Source organism: Lissotriton vulgaris, chromosome 1_1, assembly GCF_964263255.1.
Source record: "Lissotriton vulgaris chromosome 1_1, aLisVul1.2, whole genome shotgun sequence".
In the NCBI taxonomy this organism is placed as follows: domain Eukaryota; kingdom Metazoa; phylum Chordata; class Amphibia; order Caudata; family Salamandridae; genus Lissotriton; species Lissotriton vulgaris.
Window position 1 is genome coordinate 2133224337 of NC_141685.1, and position 19830 is coordinate 2133244166.

General features: G+C 45.6%; 1 protein-coding gene across 1 annotated transcript in view; it reads right to left on the bottom strand.

Annotated features, from left to right (window-relative positions):
- MYRFL (myelin regulatory factor like) overlaps positions 1–19830 on the bottom strand; it is a 1005707-nt gene that overhangs the window by 14915 nt on the left and 970962 nt on the right. Inside the window, exons 22-23 of the mRNA XM_086921958.1 lie at positions 16703–16777; positions 14815–14923 (exon numbers count right to left, since the gene is read on the bottom strand). Of these exons, the coding sequence (XP_086778084.1) occupies positions 14815–14923; positions 16703–16777 (184 nt within the window). The remainder of the gene's footprint in view (positions 1–14814; positions 14924–16702; positions 16778–19830) is intronic.

The following is a 19830-nucleotide window of genomic DNA, read 5'->3' on the forward strand; positions in this document are numbered from 1 at the left end:
CTGCTGTGCCTTCAGGACACGGAGCCAGCAGCATTGGTGACGATGTTGGCTGTTTCCCCCCTCTGTGGCAACTGAAACCCACGGTGCCAGAGGCGGTACCCAGAGGTAAGTGAAGTCTTTGCTGTGCATGAGACTTCGTGAACAGGAGGCAAGCTATATTTGAAGCCCTTGGAGATACTCAAAAGCAAGTGAAGAAAGTTCAGTCAGGTCCATTCACTGCCCAAGGTAGAAGCCGCAACTGCAGGCCAGCCCAGAAAAGAAACAACACAGCAAAGGGGCAGTACTCCTCCTGGCGGTTCTTCCAGTTCTTCTTCTTGGCAGGTTCCTTGATCCAAGTGAGTTCTAAAGTTCTGGGCCCCAATATTTATTCTCAGTTTCTCTTTGTTCCCTTGGGCAGAGAGTGCCTGTGCACAGTCCAAGCCAGTTTGGTCCTCTGGCCCAGGTCCCCAGCAGTAGGTTGCGACAGCATTGTCCATGGCAGACCAGGCCCATCCAGGTGCAAGGAAATCTCCTCTCACAACTCTAAATGCGGCTCAAGTCTATTCAACCCAGACCCGACTCTTGCAGGAAAGGCAGGACACACATCTACCCCCCCCCCCCCCCCCAGTGGGTGTCTGAAGAAAATACACATCCCCAGTCCCTGTCACTCCAAAGCCGACAGTCAATCCACAACCCAGCAGAGGTACACAGGATGGCTAAGCAAGAAAATACCTACTTCCTAAAATTGGTATTTTCAAACTCAAAACATAAAAATCATCTTTACTAAAAGACGCATTTCTATATTCTGTGATCAGGCAAACCAAACTCCATTTCTCTATCTTGTCCCAAAGGGAAGATATACTCGTAATATGTTTACAAAGTATTCCTCATTCTATCCTATGGGACAGATAGCCTTTCAATAGTGAAAAACGAAATATACTTGCTTTACGATCGCAACCAACACCTGGTCATCCATTTTTAGTCTCACAATACGGGCTCGGTGACGGTAGTTCATACCTTCATTGTGTTGCTTTTTCCTAGCAGTTTGGAGGATCTGAGGCACATAGGAAGCAAAAAGGAAGAAACGGAACCACACAGCATGCAGTACGCACTATACACTTGTGACTGAGGGAATAACCAGTGGTGTTGTGGGGAGTCTGATGAGATTCTTTCAGAAATTAATACAATGCCCAAATCAAATGTTGGTGTTGTGCATAAGCAGTGCCAAGGCTTTAGAAAACAAATCATTCCACCTCTCCATTTGCCTGTGGCCACCTTCACGTGATTCGCAAATGTTTGATCCCCAATGACTGGAGATAATCACCCACTTCATGTCCATAAAACAGGTGTCCATCGTCTATACGTAGTTCTTGCATTAATGCATGGGATCCCAGGATATTTTCCAACTTCTGGTTGACGTCTTCAGATGCCGTACTCAAGATAATATCCACCTGTGGGTACTTTGAAAAACTGTCAGGTTTGGAAGCTGACTCTTGGAAGAGGGAAACAATGGTTTTATTATCTGTATGGATGTGGAAGTGCTGATGAAAATGCCTACAACCCCAGTGACAGTCACAGCCTCTAGCTCAACTTGAAAATACTTCTGTTTTGGTGGCAGTGATGGCCCGACTGACATATGCAATCAAACCCACTCTCCATATGCATTCCATTGAGATAGCACCATCCCTAGACCCATGGGACTCTCATCCACCGCAATTTCAGTTTCCTTAGCGGGGTCAAAATATACCAGTGTGGTGTTTGCAAACAAGTCATCTTTGGTATTTATGAATGCATCGTCCTGGGCTGCTCCACACAATCACAAAGTTGAGGATTTAATCAGCTCTCACAGAATGGCTGTGAGGCCATGCAAGTTTTTAACAAAATACCTACAGTAGTTCACCATCCCTAATAAACTCATCACTTCAGTAACAGAAGAAGGTGCACTGGCAGCCGTTATATTCATCACTGTTTGTGGATAGGGTAGCACACTCATCTGAGAGGGGCAACACCTTGGGCCTCATTTATGAAGGCGTTGCACCACTGGTGCATCACTTTTTCCCATTTTAAAAGTGACGCACCGGCGGCGCAAGACCTTCGTAAATAAGGCCCCTTGATCTGAGAACTGGAATCCTTAAAAGCTGAGAGCCCTTCTGAGGAAATCACTTTAGATCAGCAGAGGGTAAGGCCACTGGCTTGGCGCCTTTGTAACACTTTCTTAAACCTTGTATAATGCTCCTCCAGTAGCGTGGCATATATCAAAATGTCATCACTCATCCACATTCAGGCTGCCTTGTAGTCCTAACACTTCCCTGACCAAATTTTGGAAGACCTTTGCAGCACGTGATATCCCAAAGTTTAGCCGGTTATAGTGGTGCATTCCCTGGTGAGTGGAGAAAGTGGTGATATATCTTATCTCTCGAGCTAGCATGCTCTGATTAAATTCAGTCTTCGAAAACCATAGAGCCTCACGCAATTCAACCACAATATTTTTCACAGTGGGGATGATATGCCACTCCCTCTTGATTGCCATGTTCGGGAGCTGTTTATCAACACATATTTCTACATCCCCCAGCTGTTTGGGCTTCCAGGTGACCACAAGGGGAGAGACCTATGGGGTGAGTGCTACCATTTTTCGATTATGTCGGCCTCTCCCAGTTTCTCTAGTTCTGGTTCTACTTTTGGGCATACGTGAAAAGCCACCATCCAATGTTGAAGGCTCCTGGCTGTACTGTAGAGTGTATGTGTAGCTCTAACTGTTTGCCTTTAAGTTACCTAATGCGCTGGAATAGGTTCTAACTGTCTTCTAACAAACCTTTAAGATTGGTTGTGTGACCTAAAATGCAAATGGGATGAACAGCATTTCTTGAGCTGTTTGGTAGCTCAGCAACATCCCTTGGCCTCCTTGAATGACATAGAGTTTCAGAGGTTCATTTCTTTTGCGCCCTGATTTCTTAATTTTCATCCCTAAATGTACAGGTGCTGGCCAGTTCTTTATAATGGGCATAGAATGAGTTTATAGACCCTCCTGGTCTTTCCTTTCTTGCTGCTATATGAAGCACTTGTAATCTGAATTTTCCATGGGTTCAATCTGATTATCGAGCGTGGCTACAGTGGTGTCATACGTGTGAGGCGGAGCTGCCCCAGGTAGCAAATGTGACAGTTCATAAGTGGTAGTGGGCACTTTCGGTCATCTTCAACAGCAGTTGCTGGAAAATACATGTTTAGGTGCTCCATCTAGAGTTCCCAGGGGACCTGTGGTGAGGAATGGTTCCAGGGCAAGGATGTTAGCCTTGGGTAGTCCTGAGCCAGGGGTTTTGGCTCTACTCCATTGCGTGTGTCTCTATGCAAGGCCCTGCACTCGGCCGCTGTCATTGGCATGCTGCTCACCTTGGGCCCTGGAGTGATGGCATTTTTTCCTTTTTAAATTCACCATGTTCCTTATTTATTGTCTTCCTCCACTTTCTCACCCTTATCGCCTTCCTTTTTGTATTTCAGTAACTTTGGGCCAGGGGTGATGGCCTCTGCAGCACTTACGTTTACGCTGTGATGGACAGATGCTTGCAGAAGGCCAATTCATGGTGCACTCACTGGGACACGCAATGGCCTGTACCCTTTGGGCTCCCAGGTCAGCTCTGTGCCATGCCGATGGCTTGAGCACAGTTCTTCACCCTCTATTGGCCACTTTGGCCAGTTACTGACTGACACTACATAGTAGCTTTAGGGCTGCGCACCTATAGCACTGGGTGTGCCCCATCGCCGGCATCAGGTTGCCCTCACGTCCCTCCCGGAGTCGTGTGGCTTACCTTTGCAGGCCAGCTTCAGACCCTCTACCCAGGACTGTGGGGAACCCTTCTGATGGCATTGGCTGGCTGCAGTGCTTCCAAGGTAGGTGAGTCCCCTGCTATGCCCTTGCTGCAGATTAAGGAGTGGGCATCCGTTCTTCACCTCGTTGCCAATCTTTTAAGTAGGCAGCAACGGAGTGCACATTGAATAACGACACTCGCGACTACAGGGTCAATGCTAAACTGGTTTTCTTTTTATTCACTTTGCCTCGACAGATCGCCATATGAATACCTAATCTGGCTTCGTGATCAAAATCAAACACCCCTACGCCAAAATGTAGGGCCCCCTACAGCCCATATATACCAAACTGTTCAACTCAACAACAAGCTGCTACCTCATGCTATTGAGATACTGGAGAGTTTTAACACAAAAGTACTTGAACAGTGACGGTTCGTAAATAGCCAATTATGAGGGCAGAACTGTCAAGTGGTCTAATGGCATGGGTGCTACTTTCAGCTAGTCCTAGGTTTACGGCAAACCACACTTTGAATGCAGCAATAGATGCCCATATTTACTATGTTAAAAGCGAACTACAAAGTCCAAGAATGCAATGGGCTGTTACCTAAAAGCCAATACGGGCTAAAAGTGTCACGCGTGACGTGTAAGGGAGTCACTTGGTACAGATTCTGGTTAACATCTCATGGCCGCCTCTAGACATCTTAAATGCTTTACTTATATTCAGGAGGTTTCGATATCCCACTAGTGTTCTGGAGGTTTCGATCACCACATGACGCTCTCTTTTGATATGACACATGTCATGGCATTGCACAAGGAATCTGTGGCGTTGTCACCTCTCAACTGCTGCTGCCCAGGGTTGCCGGTGTGATTTCACGCATTCAACTTTTGCTTTCTTTTTCCATTATCATGATGGTACTTGTTGTTTTGCTATTATATTATAAATGCAGAGTGATGCAAATATAACTGCAGAGGGAAAACAAGGAGAGGAGTGGAGCTGATCTTGCAGCTGCTGCAGAACAAAGAGATCCCAAAACTGCAACACCGATCCCACCTTGGCTGCCATCCTGAAACATACTGAGATGAAGTGAGCAGTTCATAGAGAGGGGCTGGATGCCAGAGGGACGAGATGGGGAGCAAAGGAGGCAGGCCGGCAAGATGTGGAGCATGGATTTCCACCCAGAGACAGTAGCAGGAAAGGCCAGGTAGCCGCCCGGCTTTTTTTTGTCACTATATCAACGAGAGCATTTTTAACAACTATGCACATATTTTCCTATCACTCGTTAAGGGATATTTGCAATGCGACTTTCTGAAAAGCAGTGACTCTAATACATTTTGATTTGGTTATGACCATAATGTGGCCTAAAAGTTATGTGTGATTACACATACTAGAGCTTTACACAACTTTACAGCAGGATTCTGTAGCTATCATCCCTCAGAAATGCGAGGCTGTCCAGCTTTCATGAGGGGGAAGCCTGGTAGGATCGCTATGCCCCGCCCCTCCCCACCCTGACACTGCGACCGCCACCCGCAGACGGTGCTGGCTAGATTGGTGTATGGTGTATTCTAGCTCCCGTGTATTCGTCATTCATGAATTTATACGCGTGCTGTGCCTTCTCATGTTAATGGTCCCACAGTGAAGCAGCGCACACGTGCACCTCCCCTGCATTCAGCTTTACCCAGTTCACATGGGCTGAAAGACAGGCAAAGCATGGCAGGAATAAATCTGTTATGGTCCATGTCGAGGTTTCTAAATCCATATTGACAGACATCAAGGTCTGTTGCCTTGAGCAGGCAGGCCAGCATCCATTTGCGTGTGCCACAGTTCAGTGGAGCAGACCTGTCATACAGGGCCTGGGCAAACATACTTTGCCAGTATGCTCACTAGGGGCCAAGTTGTGAGTGATGAATAACTGGTTCACTCACCCCTGCTTTGAGAGACAGTGTCTCATGTGTTTTGATGGGACTCTCTGTAGATGGGATTTGTTCATGGAAGTTTTGGTACAGACCGCTGGACCTGACGGATACCCCATCCAAGAATGATCTGGAACTCCGATGAATTGTGTGGCACTCAGCCTGGGGGGTGGATACTCAGTTGTAAAACTTTAGTTAAGAGATAATAACTAGCAGTCCTAGCTGCCAAAAGTAAGCCTTGAAAGAGTAGCAGCTGTTACTAAGAGTTGGACTGAGCTCAGAGACTGCACATACACACATGTAGACTCCTAGCAATGAGATACTGTCAAGAAGCCTTAAGGAAAAAATCCTGGACATTATGGTTTTCCGATGACTGTCAGACAAAGGAAATACTGGAACAGTTTCATTGATGGAAAGTGTGCCAAATGATTTGTTCAAATGACCAGAAGTGTATTCAAGTGACTTCTTAATAGATAGAGGCTCCTTGCTCGAAAGCAATATCGGACATTGAGTTCAAATTGTAGGGTGGACAGCAACCTACCTAGAATAATTTGTCTATTATTATTTCACCTACCATCAGTGATGTATAGAGTTCTAGATCAAATTATCATGTATATAAATGTTGTCCATTGCAACAGGAGGGGGTACTGTTCATAGAGAAACAGAAAGAAAGCTACAGAAAACTAGGTTGTGGTCAGACAACCTAAGAGAGACACAGAGAACTACTTCTTGTTGTCCTCACACAGCCCTAGGGATGTCATGCTTCATCACAGGGCAGTTGCTCCTCGTCTGGCCAGTACTGCAATGGCCTATGGGTCCCCCAAAGGGTCACATTAGCAAAGATAGTTTTGTTGCTTGACGCTTATGGTGAAGGGTGCAGATAGGAGGGAGTCTCAGAAGTGTAGGGTGACCATGAATATGAAAGTGAGTGAGTAAAAACTGTCTAGGAGATATCTGATCAACTTTTAATGTAACAATTATCCTGACAGGGTTAGAAATCATAACAGACAGAGGCTACCGTAGGGATATGATATGCCCTGGCAGCTCAGTATGCGTGAATAAAAAGTAATTGGGTTGACACGTTTTGCACTTAGTTGGTCTAATGACGATCCTGGGCACTTCTTCAGGACCAGAAAAACAGGTAATAGGTCTAGCCCACACCTATTGTGAGATAAAGGTACTCCCTCTAAAAGGGAGTTTACCTATGTTCTCATATTTTTAAACCAATGATTGTCCAACCCTTTGAATCAATAGATTATGGCCTCATGAGTCGAGACAGTCTGGTGCTCAGTTGTTAGGTGCCCTGTGAGCATCGATCGCCAACGACCTAAGTAATGCAGTATCTAGGTAAATATAGGCTTACTATTTTCTTTTTAATTCAGGCTCTATGGGGGTTATTTACAAGCCCCTTGCGCCGCCGGTGTGTCACTTCTCAGGTGATAAGAACTGATGCACCGGCATCGCAAGTGCCTTGTAAATAACCCCCTATATACCTATCTATACAGGGACCAGTTTCATCCCAGAGGAAAGTTTACCTTCTGACTTAGAAACCTTTATGGAGAAAAGGTGTTTACCGAAAAGTGGTTGACAGGGCATGCGGTAAGCTGGGCTCGACAACGGTGGTTTCCTGAAGAGCTATGTCCTGGTATGGTCGGCAAAAAAGGTGGAAATGCTCAGAGCGGCAACATTTGTGTGAAGGAATATCTTGGCGTCAAACCGATGCTGCTCAGTGTCAATCCAAGTGAAGCCCTCTACATTCGGACATAGATTTTTTTCTGGAAGTTGGATCTCCTTCAGTGGAGAAAACCAGCGGGTTGAGGCTCGCCAGCGATTTGATGAGGACAGCTGTGGCTTTAGAACTGACCCTGGTCTCCATCAATTCTCAAGGCAGAAAGTTGGCAAAAAGGTTCGGAGTCCCATTTTGTAAAGAAATTGGGTAATTAGTTGATAGGGGCTCAAATAATAAACACAATCCTTGTCAGGTTGAACCACAAAAGTCACTAAATAAATCTGTGCTTAACCCTCTGCTGGCTTGGCAAAAAAGTAGCCAGGCTTAACTTAGAGACACAGTGTAAAGCTTTTATGCAGTAGTCAAGAGTAATAATGTGAAAACACCACACAAGAAGAATCCCAAACGCATTTGGGAAAATAGTGTTAATTATAATAAATTAATTGACACCAAACAACCAAATCCAGAAAGTAGAACCATAGTTATGAGTTTTTTAAAATTTTAGGTGAAAGCAGCGCCAACTCTCTAGTCACACTGGACTGGGGATAAGTTACACATTCAGCCCTACTGTAATGGAGCACAGGTCAGATACAGGGACTAGGTTTGTCCTGCTGATGAGCGGAATTTCTCGAATCCAAGTCCACTCGAGTAGCTGCAGGTGGAAGTTTACGTTGGCTGGAGCGGCGAGAAGGCCACTGTCAGCACAAGGAGCAGGTCGGGCATCGTGGACAGTTGTTGTTGTGTCACAGAGAGCCAGCGGTTGCTGGAGTTTTCTGTTGCTGGTTGAAGCAGACTATTACTGCTGAAGTAAAAACCGGTCATCGCTCAGATTCACGTTGGCAGGCCGATCACTGTTCAGTGCTAAGAGTCCACATCGGTGTCACAAGGAGCCCAAAACATCAGCATTTTCACCTTTAGTTCAGGAGGAGTACACTCTGATACCCCTAGTGTCCAGAAACTGCAGAGCACCTCTCGGGAAACAGGACTCCCTCCAGCAGAGGCTCGGTGAGGTGCAGGCAGGTCTAGTTGCTGCTGGTCAGCTGGACCGTTGCATAGAGACCTCTGGAAGCATGTTGTGTCCCTATAGCGCAAACAGGAGTTCACCCAACTGACCCTTAAAGTCATTTCTGGGGAACCTGGGATCAAGGCAACCAGTCTTCCTTCTTCAGATGGTAAAGTAATCCTTCTTCAGAATCTTCCACAGGTCCAGGAGTGTTCTGATGAGATGTCCTGAAGGTGCCACTTTTATCCTCCCCAGCCTGTGAGTTGAGAATGCCCCGTTTGTCTAACCTGCACTCTTTCCTGGGTTTCGCTCCTAACTATCTAGGGTAACAAAGGGAATGCAGGTTATGTGTGAGCTGAATTTGTTAAGGAAAAGCAGCCCTTAGAAGTCAGGAAGGAGGTTGGTATAGCCCTGAGGCTACCCTTTGAAACTCGGGAAGCCTGAGTACAACCTCCCATGACATCTTGCTCAGGAGAGAAATACCTGCCCGACACCCAAGGCTCTTTCAGCTTTATCTATGAAAGGAATACACAAAACACCACTGGAGACCCATTTACAGTCAAATGACCCTTAATGCTGGCTGAAAGGCACAGTTGGTTTAGGCAGAAAAATGCCAATTTTCGAAAAGTGGCATTTTCAGAACTGTAACTTAAAACTCGACTTAACCATTAAAGAGGGTTTTACCATACAATCCAATAAGTGTAAAATGGTAACCCATTGTTAGTCTATTTGAGAGACAGCCTTACAAAAGTTAAAAAATGACTTTGAGGATTTTTCACTGTCAAGACATGCAAAACTTAAATACATGTCCTGCTTTTTGACTACCATACACCCTGCCGTATAAGAATGTTTGGCCTACCTTAGAACTTAGAACTATTAACAAGGAAGGTTTAGGCCTGGCAAAAGATGTATTTGGCTAGGTTGAAATGACAGTTTAAAACTGCACTACAGGTTGAGGTAGCAGGCCTGAGACATGTTTTAATGTGCTACTTAAGTGGGTGGCACAAGAGTGCTGCAGTCGACTCGAAGCATTTCATTTACAGGCCCTTGGTACATGTAGTGCCATATATTAGGGACTTACAAGTAAATTAAATGTACCAATCAGGGGTGGTCTAATGTAACCATATTTTCAAGGGAGACAACAGTCACTTTACCACCAGTTAGCATGAGTAAAGTTCAAAGAGTACTAAAAGCCAACACAAACGGGTTCAGCAAAGGCAAGCAAAAATCTGGAGTGACCCTGCAGAGAGGGCCTGGACCAATACACGTGTTGCAGTTTGGGGATTGGAAGACTACAGTCTAACACAGGCTTCTCCAATGAGTAGCTTGTGAGCAACTGGTAGCTCTCTATCTACCTGCAAATACCTCTCCTGTGTGCAGCTCAACTGGCCAGATTAGAAGTTCTCGTTTGGTTGAACTAGTATGTATACCAACACTGAGAGTGTGAATTGGAGACAATAATGTTTTTATTTTCGGAATTGATACATTGATGTGTATAGAAAATGACTATTTCTAAAATATATTTTAAACTGATTTTGGAGTGATAAATCGTCTTTTTAAATGCGCTGTCATTAACTTGCTAAAAACTTAGGGGGACGACCAGCACGTATAGCACAGGTTAAACTGCACCGAAGTTGGTATAAAGGCGGGATAGCGCTACCGAACATAAATCTGTACTACTGGGCAGCACAACTAAAAACCCTTAATCAATGGATACATGCTCGGGAGTATGAGGCCCCGCTCTCCTCCTACTTTCCTCTCTATGAGTAGGCTGATGTGCGGTTACTTCAAATAGAATGTCCATTGCAGATAAATATGTAAAGCATAGTTAGAATGCACTTCCCTCTATACTTATGATGGGCGCTTCCACAATGAGAACGAACACAGAACTTATATCCTATACCTCATGGTAATGCCGCTAGAATACTATCTGCTCCAGGGCAGATTGATGGTTCCCCAACCGGGATATGTACGCTTGGGATACTTGTTTACATGAAGTCTTCCACGAATTGACGAGCTCAGTTTAGTAATATCCGTCGGGCGCATGCCAAAGAGAACAGTGTTTCCTGTTTGGTCATGCGCGCGAGCCTATGGGTGGATACTAGACCGAGTAACAAACAATATTCCTACAGGAGGCATGATTTTTATGCTTCTGTTTCCTGCTTTCGCTCCAGCAATTCGGCATGATAATCTTTGACATTTTCTCCGTTCTAACGAACGGCGATAGGTGCTTAACACAACATGCCATTATGTTGCGGTTTCCGGCTGGTTGCGCATGCGCTAAGGAGCAGCGGCTTTCTTCGCGTTTGGATCCTCAGGCTGGTCCTTTTTTAACGCCCCGTATGTTTCATCATCCACTAATTAGTGGCTATTTAAGGGTGAAGGGCGGTATCACAAACACCTCCACTTCCGCTCGGTTCGAAATGCGGAGGCACCGACGGACAGGTGAGTCTCCTGTTGGCCTCTATCTCATTTAGTAAGTTCCTGCAGAGGAGATAAGATCAGATACATCCTGCTGATAAAATAAGATACAAAGGAGCCTGATTAATTTTGACATGACTCTGAGTAATGTTCCAGGAGCCCTTGACTGTGGGTGGCCAAGATGGCTATCTAGGAGCTATTATCAACACTTCCACCAATAGACTGTGGTTTTAAGCAAGTTTTCATTCTAAACCTTTTTATCAAACGAGGAGCTTAATAGAAGCTGTCTAGAGGCACCCTTAAGTGTCTATACTATGTCTTGTGACATGAGGTATATCGTAACATATGCGATTTGTAAGTGTCTTATGGGAACCTATGTGTGCGCCATTTCTAGGTTTGGCAGTTAGGTACCTATCACACGTTTGTTGGGTTATATGTGTAGAGCAATTAGTTTGGGCACTGTAAAGTTATGTGCTTACTTTCCCCTTTTTTCTACACTGTAGAGCGGGGCCTCATACTCCCGAGCGGTTGCCGGGTGAGGTGAGGTTTCACCCACACAAAGCTGGGTGAGTATCACTGTGAGGAAATGCCTCTGGGTGATAAAGCTATTATGCTTCTTTTATATATGCAGAATCCAAATTATTCCTGCAGGTGTGTTTCTCTGTACAGTCTTTGTGTACTCATGTGGTTGTATGTGTGTAATTTAGTGTTGTTGTACAACATTTTTGTGTTTTTTTGTATAGGAAGAAGACATGCTTCTCTCCCGCCAGTGGACGTTTAAGCGTTAAAGTTCCTGGTAGATATGTAACTGTTTCGTAGTACATTTATTATTATTCACCCACACATTACTTATAGTAATAGTTGCAGTAGCTAATTTATGTCAAAGGTCCTGAAGAAAGCCGGGGCAACGCCCCTTAGGCTGAAACATGTCGACCATCCTGCACAGCGCCACAGGGTAGTCTTACTACTTGGCGTGTTTTTAACCCTTGACACACAGACTTCTGGTTGAACGTTCTTCAGAGTCTGGGTAGCCAATTTTACTTTTCACTATCACTTGAGCACTGCACATTATTCACACCACTCCATGTTGAACATCATGGCTAGATTATTGACATCCATTTCCACACCGGCAATACGTGGTCGGAAGTGGTATGGAATGATCAATAAGTCCCACATGACGTAAACTCCACCAGAAGGGTGGGCTGATGGGAGTTCCTCTAGCTTCTAGCCTTAACAAAAATTATTTTTGTTTTCAAAAGCATTTGTTTTCAAGAACATTTGTTCGCATATGCATCCCACTGTTTCACAGCCACTGATACAGTTACACCCCCCCCTCTTTTGACCTAGTCTGCCCTGTTGTGTGTTTTTGCATCTTTACAGTAGGGGAGCGAGCAGACAGGTCATTAAATATTCCCCTTGACCCTCCCAAAACTTTTGTTTTTATTAATAATATAGGTATCTCCACGGTGGGTGACCTATGGGATAAAGGCACAGTTCTTCCGTTTACACAACTACAGCTACAATATGAATTAGGCCCGAATGAAACATACAGATATACACAAATTAGGCATGCGTTGTTGATGGCACTTTCCCCCAGATACATAAGTACCGGAGGCCTCCCCATTAGAAGACCGTTTGCTCACTGACTTTATGCAAAAGCGAGCAACATCGCTCACATACTGAAAATTTATTAATAACTTGCCTGACCCTACAGCGACACTGCGGGAGAAGTGGGCTAGGAAGTAGGGGACATGGACGACTTGGAACGGGCGGAAGCATTGGCATCTCCTAGGGAGGTGGGAGTCCCAGCCAAGCTTAGACTGGTGCAGCTCAAGATAGTACACCGCATATACTACACTAGAAACACATTACATAAGCTGAAGAGAGCACAGCATCCATACTGTCTTCGAGGATGTCGGGAGGAGGGTACCTTTATTCACACTATGTGGGAATGTCCAGCAATAATAGAGTACTGGAGCTAGGTGTTACGTACACTCTCACAAACACTGGAACTATCCCTTTTACCAGAGTCACGCAAATGTCTCTTAAACATATGGGACCCTAACGACCTTACACGCCATGGACAGATCTGGGTCACACTGGGTTTCATGGTTGCCAAGAGAGACATAGCGCAGAAATGGGGGGCGGTAGACCTGCCAACGTTGGCGATGTTGTGTGGGAACATGGACCTTGCAATGATCACGGAACGAACAGTATATGCGAACAGGGGAAGCCCGCGTAAATGGAATAAAATCTGGGCGCCCTGTAACAGCTTCCAGGGAAACCTGTGTGACCTGCTACCAGAATCTGTAATAGAAAGCTCAGACGAAGAAATGGAGGGGGAGTAGGGTAGTGCCGCAACTGAAGACGGCTGGAATGCCAGAATCCGGTCCTCGGAAGCTTGTTTCCGGTCCTGGGAAGACTTGGCTTGGCAGGTCGGGCTGGACTGTTCCCATGAGGCACAGGGTCAGACTGATTTGCATATAGCCATGTCTGAACTGGGGTGGCAGAGTGGGCTAAAGAACGGTGATGGATTAAACCCAGGTCTTTTGACTGGGTGTGAGTGTTTGATTGTTTCAGATGCTCCGTCCATCACCAACCCCTTTTGTACCGCTTTTGGCCGCCATAAGTGTGGCAGGGTATGCTCAGACGTGAGTCCCTTGCTCACTTTGCCACTGGATACAAGCAAGCCGGGCTGAAGACGGCTGGAATGCCAGAAACCGGTCCTCGGAAGCTTGTTTCCGGTCCAGGGAAGACTTGGCTTGGCAGTTCGGGCTGGACTGTTCCCATGAGGCACAGGGTCAGACTGATTTACATATAGCCATGTCTGAACTGGGGTGGCAGAGTGGGCTAAAGAACGGTGATGGATTAAACCCAGATCTTTTGACTGGGTGTGAGTGTTTGATTGATTCAGATGCTCCGTCCATCACCACCCCCTTTTGTACATCTTTAAAAAAGCGGCATCATTAATGCACAAAAAGAAAAGAGATTGAATATTGAATGCGTATGTTTATTTACAGTGATTATAATTAAAGCCTATAGAATGTGTATACCGTAAAAGTGGGGCTCTACCTCCGTATTAGATTTGAAAGTAATTACCCTTCACTTCTTTTTTGTTTTATTCATCTTTGTCCCACAAAGTTGGACTTCAGCATATTTTATTTGATTTGCAAAGTCCTTTCCCTCAAAGGATAGACAAAAATGGAAAACATATGTAGCAAATAACGTACTGCTAGTAGCTGGCATCATTAATTCCAGTTAAGTTGCCTTAATTAGGAAAAACTCACCCTGCTAATTTAAATGCAATTCTTAAATAGAAGAGCTACTGCCAGCACCTCATATTTCGAGCATACCTTTGTTCCCTCACATGTCTTCCTCTCACCCTCCTCCACACAACCTTATCACTCAACAATGCACAGCCCTCTCTTTAGCTTACTCCTCCTTCCACATGGCTGTGGTGACAGTGACGTGGCCCACCACACCAGGCAGTGGGCTACACAGAGGCAGGGGTAGTCTAGTAGGGATGCTTATCCTGGGGCCAAAGACGGTTGTGTTCTCACTGACAGGGCACTGGGAAGCCACAATAAAGGAACCAAAGTCGGGTCTAAGCCACTTCTGACCTTGCAGGCTAGGGGCAACAAAAGCTGGACTCTTGGCAGCATCCATTCGACCACCATGTGCATTCCCTTATTGTACATGAACATATGTATACAAGGTGGATTATACCTCCCTATATTATCTGTGAAGCCACAATATATAAAAGTATAATGCAACTTTGTGTGATGTAAGAATCTATCCCGTAATGACACCAGGGAAAATAAGGGTTATCGTAATATAGTTAGGTATTTAAGGGCAGGGCACTTTGTCTCATTTTTGTACAGTAGCTGTGCATATTTTTAAGGAGGGCTATGTAAATATTTTCTTTTTGGCCATGAATGATCCAAGTTAGTGGCTTAGAGTAGGCTTTTACCTGTGTTGTCTCCATTGTAGCTTCCCTTTTCCGCCTGCTGTGTGTGCTGCGGTTACAGATGCTTCCCAGGGTGATCTCACATTGGTAGATAATTAATGGTTCAATTGTGCTTCAAAGAATAAAAAAGCAAGAGAGACAGTCACTGACAGATCCGTTCATTACAACAGAAACGCACAGCAATCGGATCATCAGCGATGAAAATGTGCAAACAAAAAGCATCAATGAAAACACTATTTGTACTCTTCACCTTGAGCCAAAAAAACAGTTCAGCTGACCCCTGTCCTACCAAAACATTGGGACTGTTCCATGGCTCATATTCTGTGTCAGGTCCTATCAGCTGACAGGATGTGTTTTTTCTGTGTTGAGAGAACATCTGCCATTGGATACAGGGTTCCTAGTTCATGCAGTCTGATGGCGCGGCTGATATATTGCGGATGGTGTAAATAAAAGAGGAGCTTGCGGACTATCGACAGGTTGCAAGGTAGGATCTACACTAACGTGAGTGGCACACCACGGAGCAAAGAACATCCTCTAATGCAGCTGAAGCATCACAAAATGAGACATTCAATGCTTTCGTTAACACGGCTGCAGGTGGCACCTCCCCGTGGACCGACCAAGGTGTGTAAATTTATATCAGCTACTTATTTGAAACCAAAATACTGTATGAAAGCTAACATGATCTCCTCTGGCCATTGCATCCACTCATACCTAGACCCATATATCGCTAAAGCTGGGATTTAATCCTGTTAATAGATACCAGGTTCAACACGTCTTGTAACTCGTTGGCATCTGAGACGGCAGGCACACAGTCTGCTGATCCTATTTGACTCAAATGAATAGCCGGCACTCATGTGGGTTTAAATCTGTCCTTTTAAACTTGTTTCAAATAAATGCTGTGTAGCCTTTTATATTGACAAGTGTGGAGCAATGATACGGCAGGCATCTAACCTGTACGATAACAGCGTAAGTCCCCTGTAGGTCAGTTAATCATAAACGGGGCACACTGCAAGCCTTAATTGAAGACTGTCCCAAGAATAAATACATTGAAAGCTTCCCCATTCAACGAAGCCATGTGCCTGAGATTCTACATCATCCCCTGCTTCTACTTCAAAAAGCAGCACGTGACACAGAATTCCAAGGTCACTTTATATTAAATTAGCGTGCCACGAAGGATCAAACCCAGCCTCCGAGATACACCTTCAGCTCCACAGGGAAAGCATTCATCCACTTGTAAATCGCCATTGGCAATGCTGTGCTCGATGGTCCCCCCAAATACACCCTCCCCATCCAGAAGGCTATCTATCCCCATTGCCGATGCTCGTCCTACTTCAGGTCAATGCAAGTTCAAAGATATCTACAAGCTCACACGAACCAGTGATTCACACTACCTGAAAAACACAATATTTGCCACCCACCCCTGTACCACACCCGCCTGAACTTGATGAATCTGGAGATCCCCAGGGCTATGAAGGAACATTAACAAACCCAGGCATCTTCATCATGTACCCAGCCTCTCAAATGACCATCCACTTCATCTAAGACCATACCTTGCTCTTAACCCTCAAGAAAGACCCCAAACCCTCCTCTATCCTCATCAACACCTCGCCCTTCTCCTCCAGGGCATCTGCTGTGTTTGTTGCTATTTCTGTTGATCCTATTGCTCCTGGGAACTCTTTAACACTCCTCTGTGCTTCTGTAACTCACACACACATTGAAACGTATCTCTTATTTAAGTAATGCTCTCCACTGCCTTACCGTGCTAAATCCACATGATAGTATAGACCCTGATAAAAGGAATAAAAAACAGAACAGGCAGTGACGTCCTGAGACCCTGCAGCTGGTACTACAAGAGAAGGCATCAAAGCAAAAATAAACATTTTTAACATACTTGATTTCCAAAGTGATCTTCACGTTGGTGGGCGTGTATTTGTTAACTGGAATGCTGTAGCTGTAATTTCCAGACCTAAAGGTTAAAAACAGGAAATTAAACCAATTATGATCAATTATGTATCTCGGGAACTATTTTGCTTTCCTAAAAAAAGCCAAATAGACAAAGGGACAGGAAACCTGATAGACTGATGAACGGATGACCAGATACATAGATGGACCCAATTATTAATACTGTATGTTACAAATATTTAGTCTAACCCCAACTTAAACAAGAAACCTCAAAAACAACCTTCAATGAATGTTGGCAATCATAACCATAACTGCTAATTGTCTCTACAATTTAATGGTACGTTGCTGATGGGTACACAAATGTTACGAGGAGCATGCCACCCAGGTGTCCTAAATTCGCGCGTGATTGTCTTGCCAAACGACTGAACGCAGGACTCCGGGATCCAACCCAGCTTGCTGGAATGGGAGACAATTACTCCCTGTCAATAGAAGTGAAGGTAATTGTTTCCTTTAGTTGCTTTACGTGTTGACTAACACACGCAGCTCCATCTCCATTCTAGGAGGGGATACTGCTCTCTGGGGCTCTGAGAGTGAGCTCCACCTGAGGATGCCAGACAGCAGCGGCATAGACATAGGTATTCCTACCACCAGGTTCTCCATCACATGCTCTTGCCTCTAGGGGGCAATGCTGCTCTCTAGGGCTCCGAGAGTGAGCTTCACCTGAGGATGCCAGGCTGCAGCAGCATAGACATAGGTATTCCTACCACCAGGTTCTCCATCACATGCTCTAGTCTCTAGGGGGCAATGCTGCTCTTTAGGGCTCCGAGAGTGAGCTTCACCTGAGGATGCCAAGCAGCAGCGGCATGGACATTGGTACTCACACTACCAAGTTCTCTATCACATGCTTTTCCCTCTAGGAGGAGATGATGCTCACTAGGGCAATGAGAGTGAGCTTCATCTGAGGATGCCAAGCAGCAGCGGCATAGGTAATCACACCACCAGGTTTGCCATCACATGCTCTTGCCTCTAGGAGGCGATGCTGCTCTCTAGGGCCCAGAGAGTGACCTTCACTTGAGGATGCCAGGCAGCAGCGACATGGACTTTGGTACTCACATCACCAGGTTCTTCATCACATGCTCCTCCCCGTAGGAGGTGATGCTGCTCTCTGGGGCTATGAGAGTGAGGTGCACCTGAGGAAGCCAGGCAGCATGGACATTGGTACTCACATCACCAGGTTCTCCATCACATGTTCTTGCCTCTAGTGCGTGATGATGCCGGGTATGCAGGTTTAGGGAATCACTGCTGGTAAGGCTAGGCCTGCTTCTCTTAATAAATATTTACTGTTGTTGTGCTTTGTGGTACTGCTATCAAATTGGTCAGTTCCTGCAGTGCACAGTGATTTCTTCTTATCCTGTACACCCCTTGCATTTTGTGTACGTGCTCTAGTTACATTCACCCCTGAGAAGCACACATGCCTGCGTGTTCATGAGTACGCCTAGTGGTGTCATTAACCCCCCCTCCACTTTAGCATCTTGGGGGAGGGGGTTTTCAAGCGGCAGATGGTCAAAATGAAACATTTAAGTTGCTGTTTATGGCTCCTTTGACTCAGAATGGACACCCTGGTCTCCAAGAACATAGTAAATACGACCTCTTGCAGTTGAAGCTTAAGAACAACGGTTGGGGAGAAAGAGAGATGGTGAAAAGGACGGAGAATGAATGGACAGATTAATGCAGGGGTGGATGGATGATGGCTGGATGGAAAGAAAGATGAATGGATGAAAGAAAAGAGATTAAATGGGTGGAAGGAAGATGAAAGGTAAAACAGATGAATGGCTGGTGAGAAAGATACATGACAAGAAAGAAGGATGGATGGTGAATGAATAGGCGAGGAAGAGAAAAAAGACAAATTAGACTGCAGAGAAGGAAGTTTAAGAATTTCAGAATGCACTTAGGTGTGGCAATTTCCCAAACAACTGCCGGGTTCGCCTGTATCAACTGCTCGCTGCTAGCTATTCGGGACATGGGGGTATTTTTTTCTGGCTACTCCCTTAAGTCTATCAATCAATCAATGAGGATTTATAAAGCGCAGCTAATCACTCGATAGGGTATCCTGGCGCTTGAAGCCCACTGAGGCTTATTCGAACAGCCAGGTCTTGAGGGCCATTGAGAAATCCGGAAATGGGGTGATGGCCCGGCGGTGCATGGGGAGGCTGATCCAGGTCTTTGCTGTGATGTGGAGAAGGAGCTTCCTCCACTTCTGCTTTGTTAGATGCGAGGAGCATGGGCAAGTGAAAGGGAGGGGGATCGTAGGCTTCTCAGTGGTTGTGGAATCTCAGGCAGTGGTTAATGTAGGCGGGCCCTCGGTTGTGTAGAGCCTTGTGTGTGTGGGTCATCAGCCTGAATTGGCATCTCTTCTGTATGGGGAGCCAGGGGAGTTTCCTGAGGTGAGGTGTAAGGTGGGTCTGTCAGGGAAGGCCAAGGTTGAGTCTGGCTGTGCCGTTCTGCATGGTCTGAAGTCTCTGAAGAAGGTGTGCAGCGATTCCTACATGGAGGGCATTGCCGTAGTCCAGTCGGCTGTTGATGAGGGCATGTGTCACAGTAGCCACTTGAAGATCTTACATAGCATGTGCAGAGAGAGGAAGCACATGGCATTGATCTGTGATTTCATGTTGAGCTTGTTGTCAATGATGATTCCAAGGTTTCTGAAGTAGTTGTAGGGAGTGGGTGTGGGTCCTACGTCTTATAGCCACCAGGAGCCATTCCATGTGTTACTGCTGTTCACAAAGATCAGTACTTCCGTCTTGTTTATGTTCAGCTGCAGGCAGTTCTTCGTCCAGTCAGCAATGTTTGTCATCCATCCGTTGAAGTTGGTTCTGGTGGTAGTGGGTTCGTCATTGAGTGAGATGATGAGTTGGGTGTCCTTTGCATAGGAAAATATGTTGAGACCATGGGATCAGACGATGTTTTGGGCAGCAAGGTCATATATGCGTTGAAGAACGTGGGGCTGAACAATTAGCCCTGGTATACACCACAGGTTATCTCCTTGGGTTTAGTGGTGAAAGGTGAAAGGTGGATCTCTGCGTTCTTCCAGTGAGGAAGGACCTGATCCATCTGAGC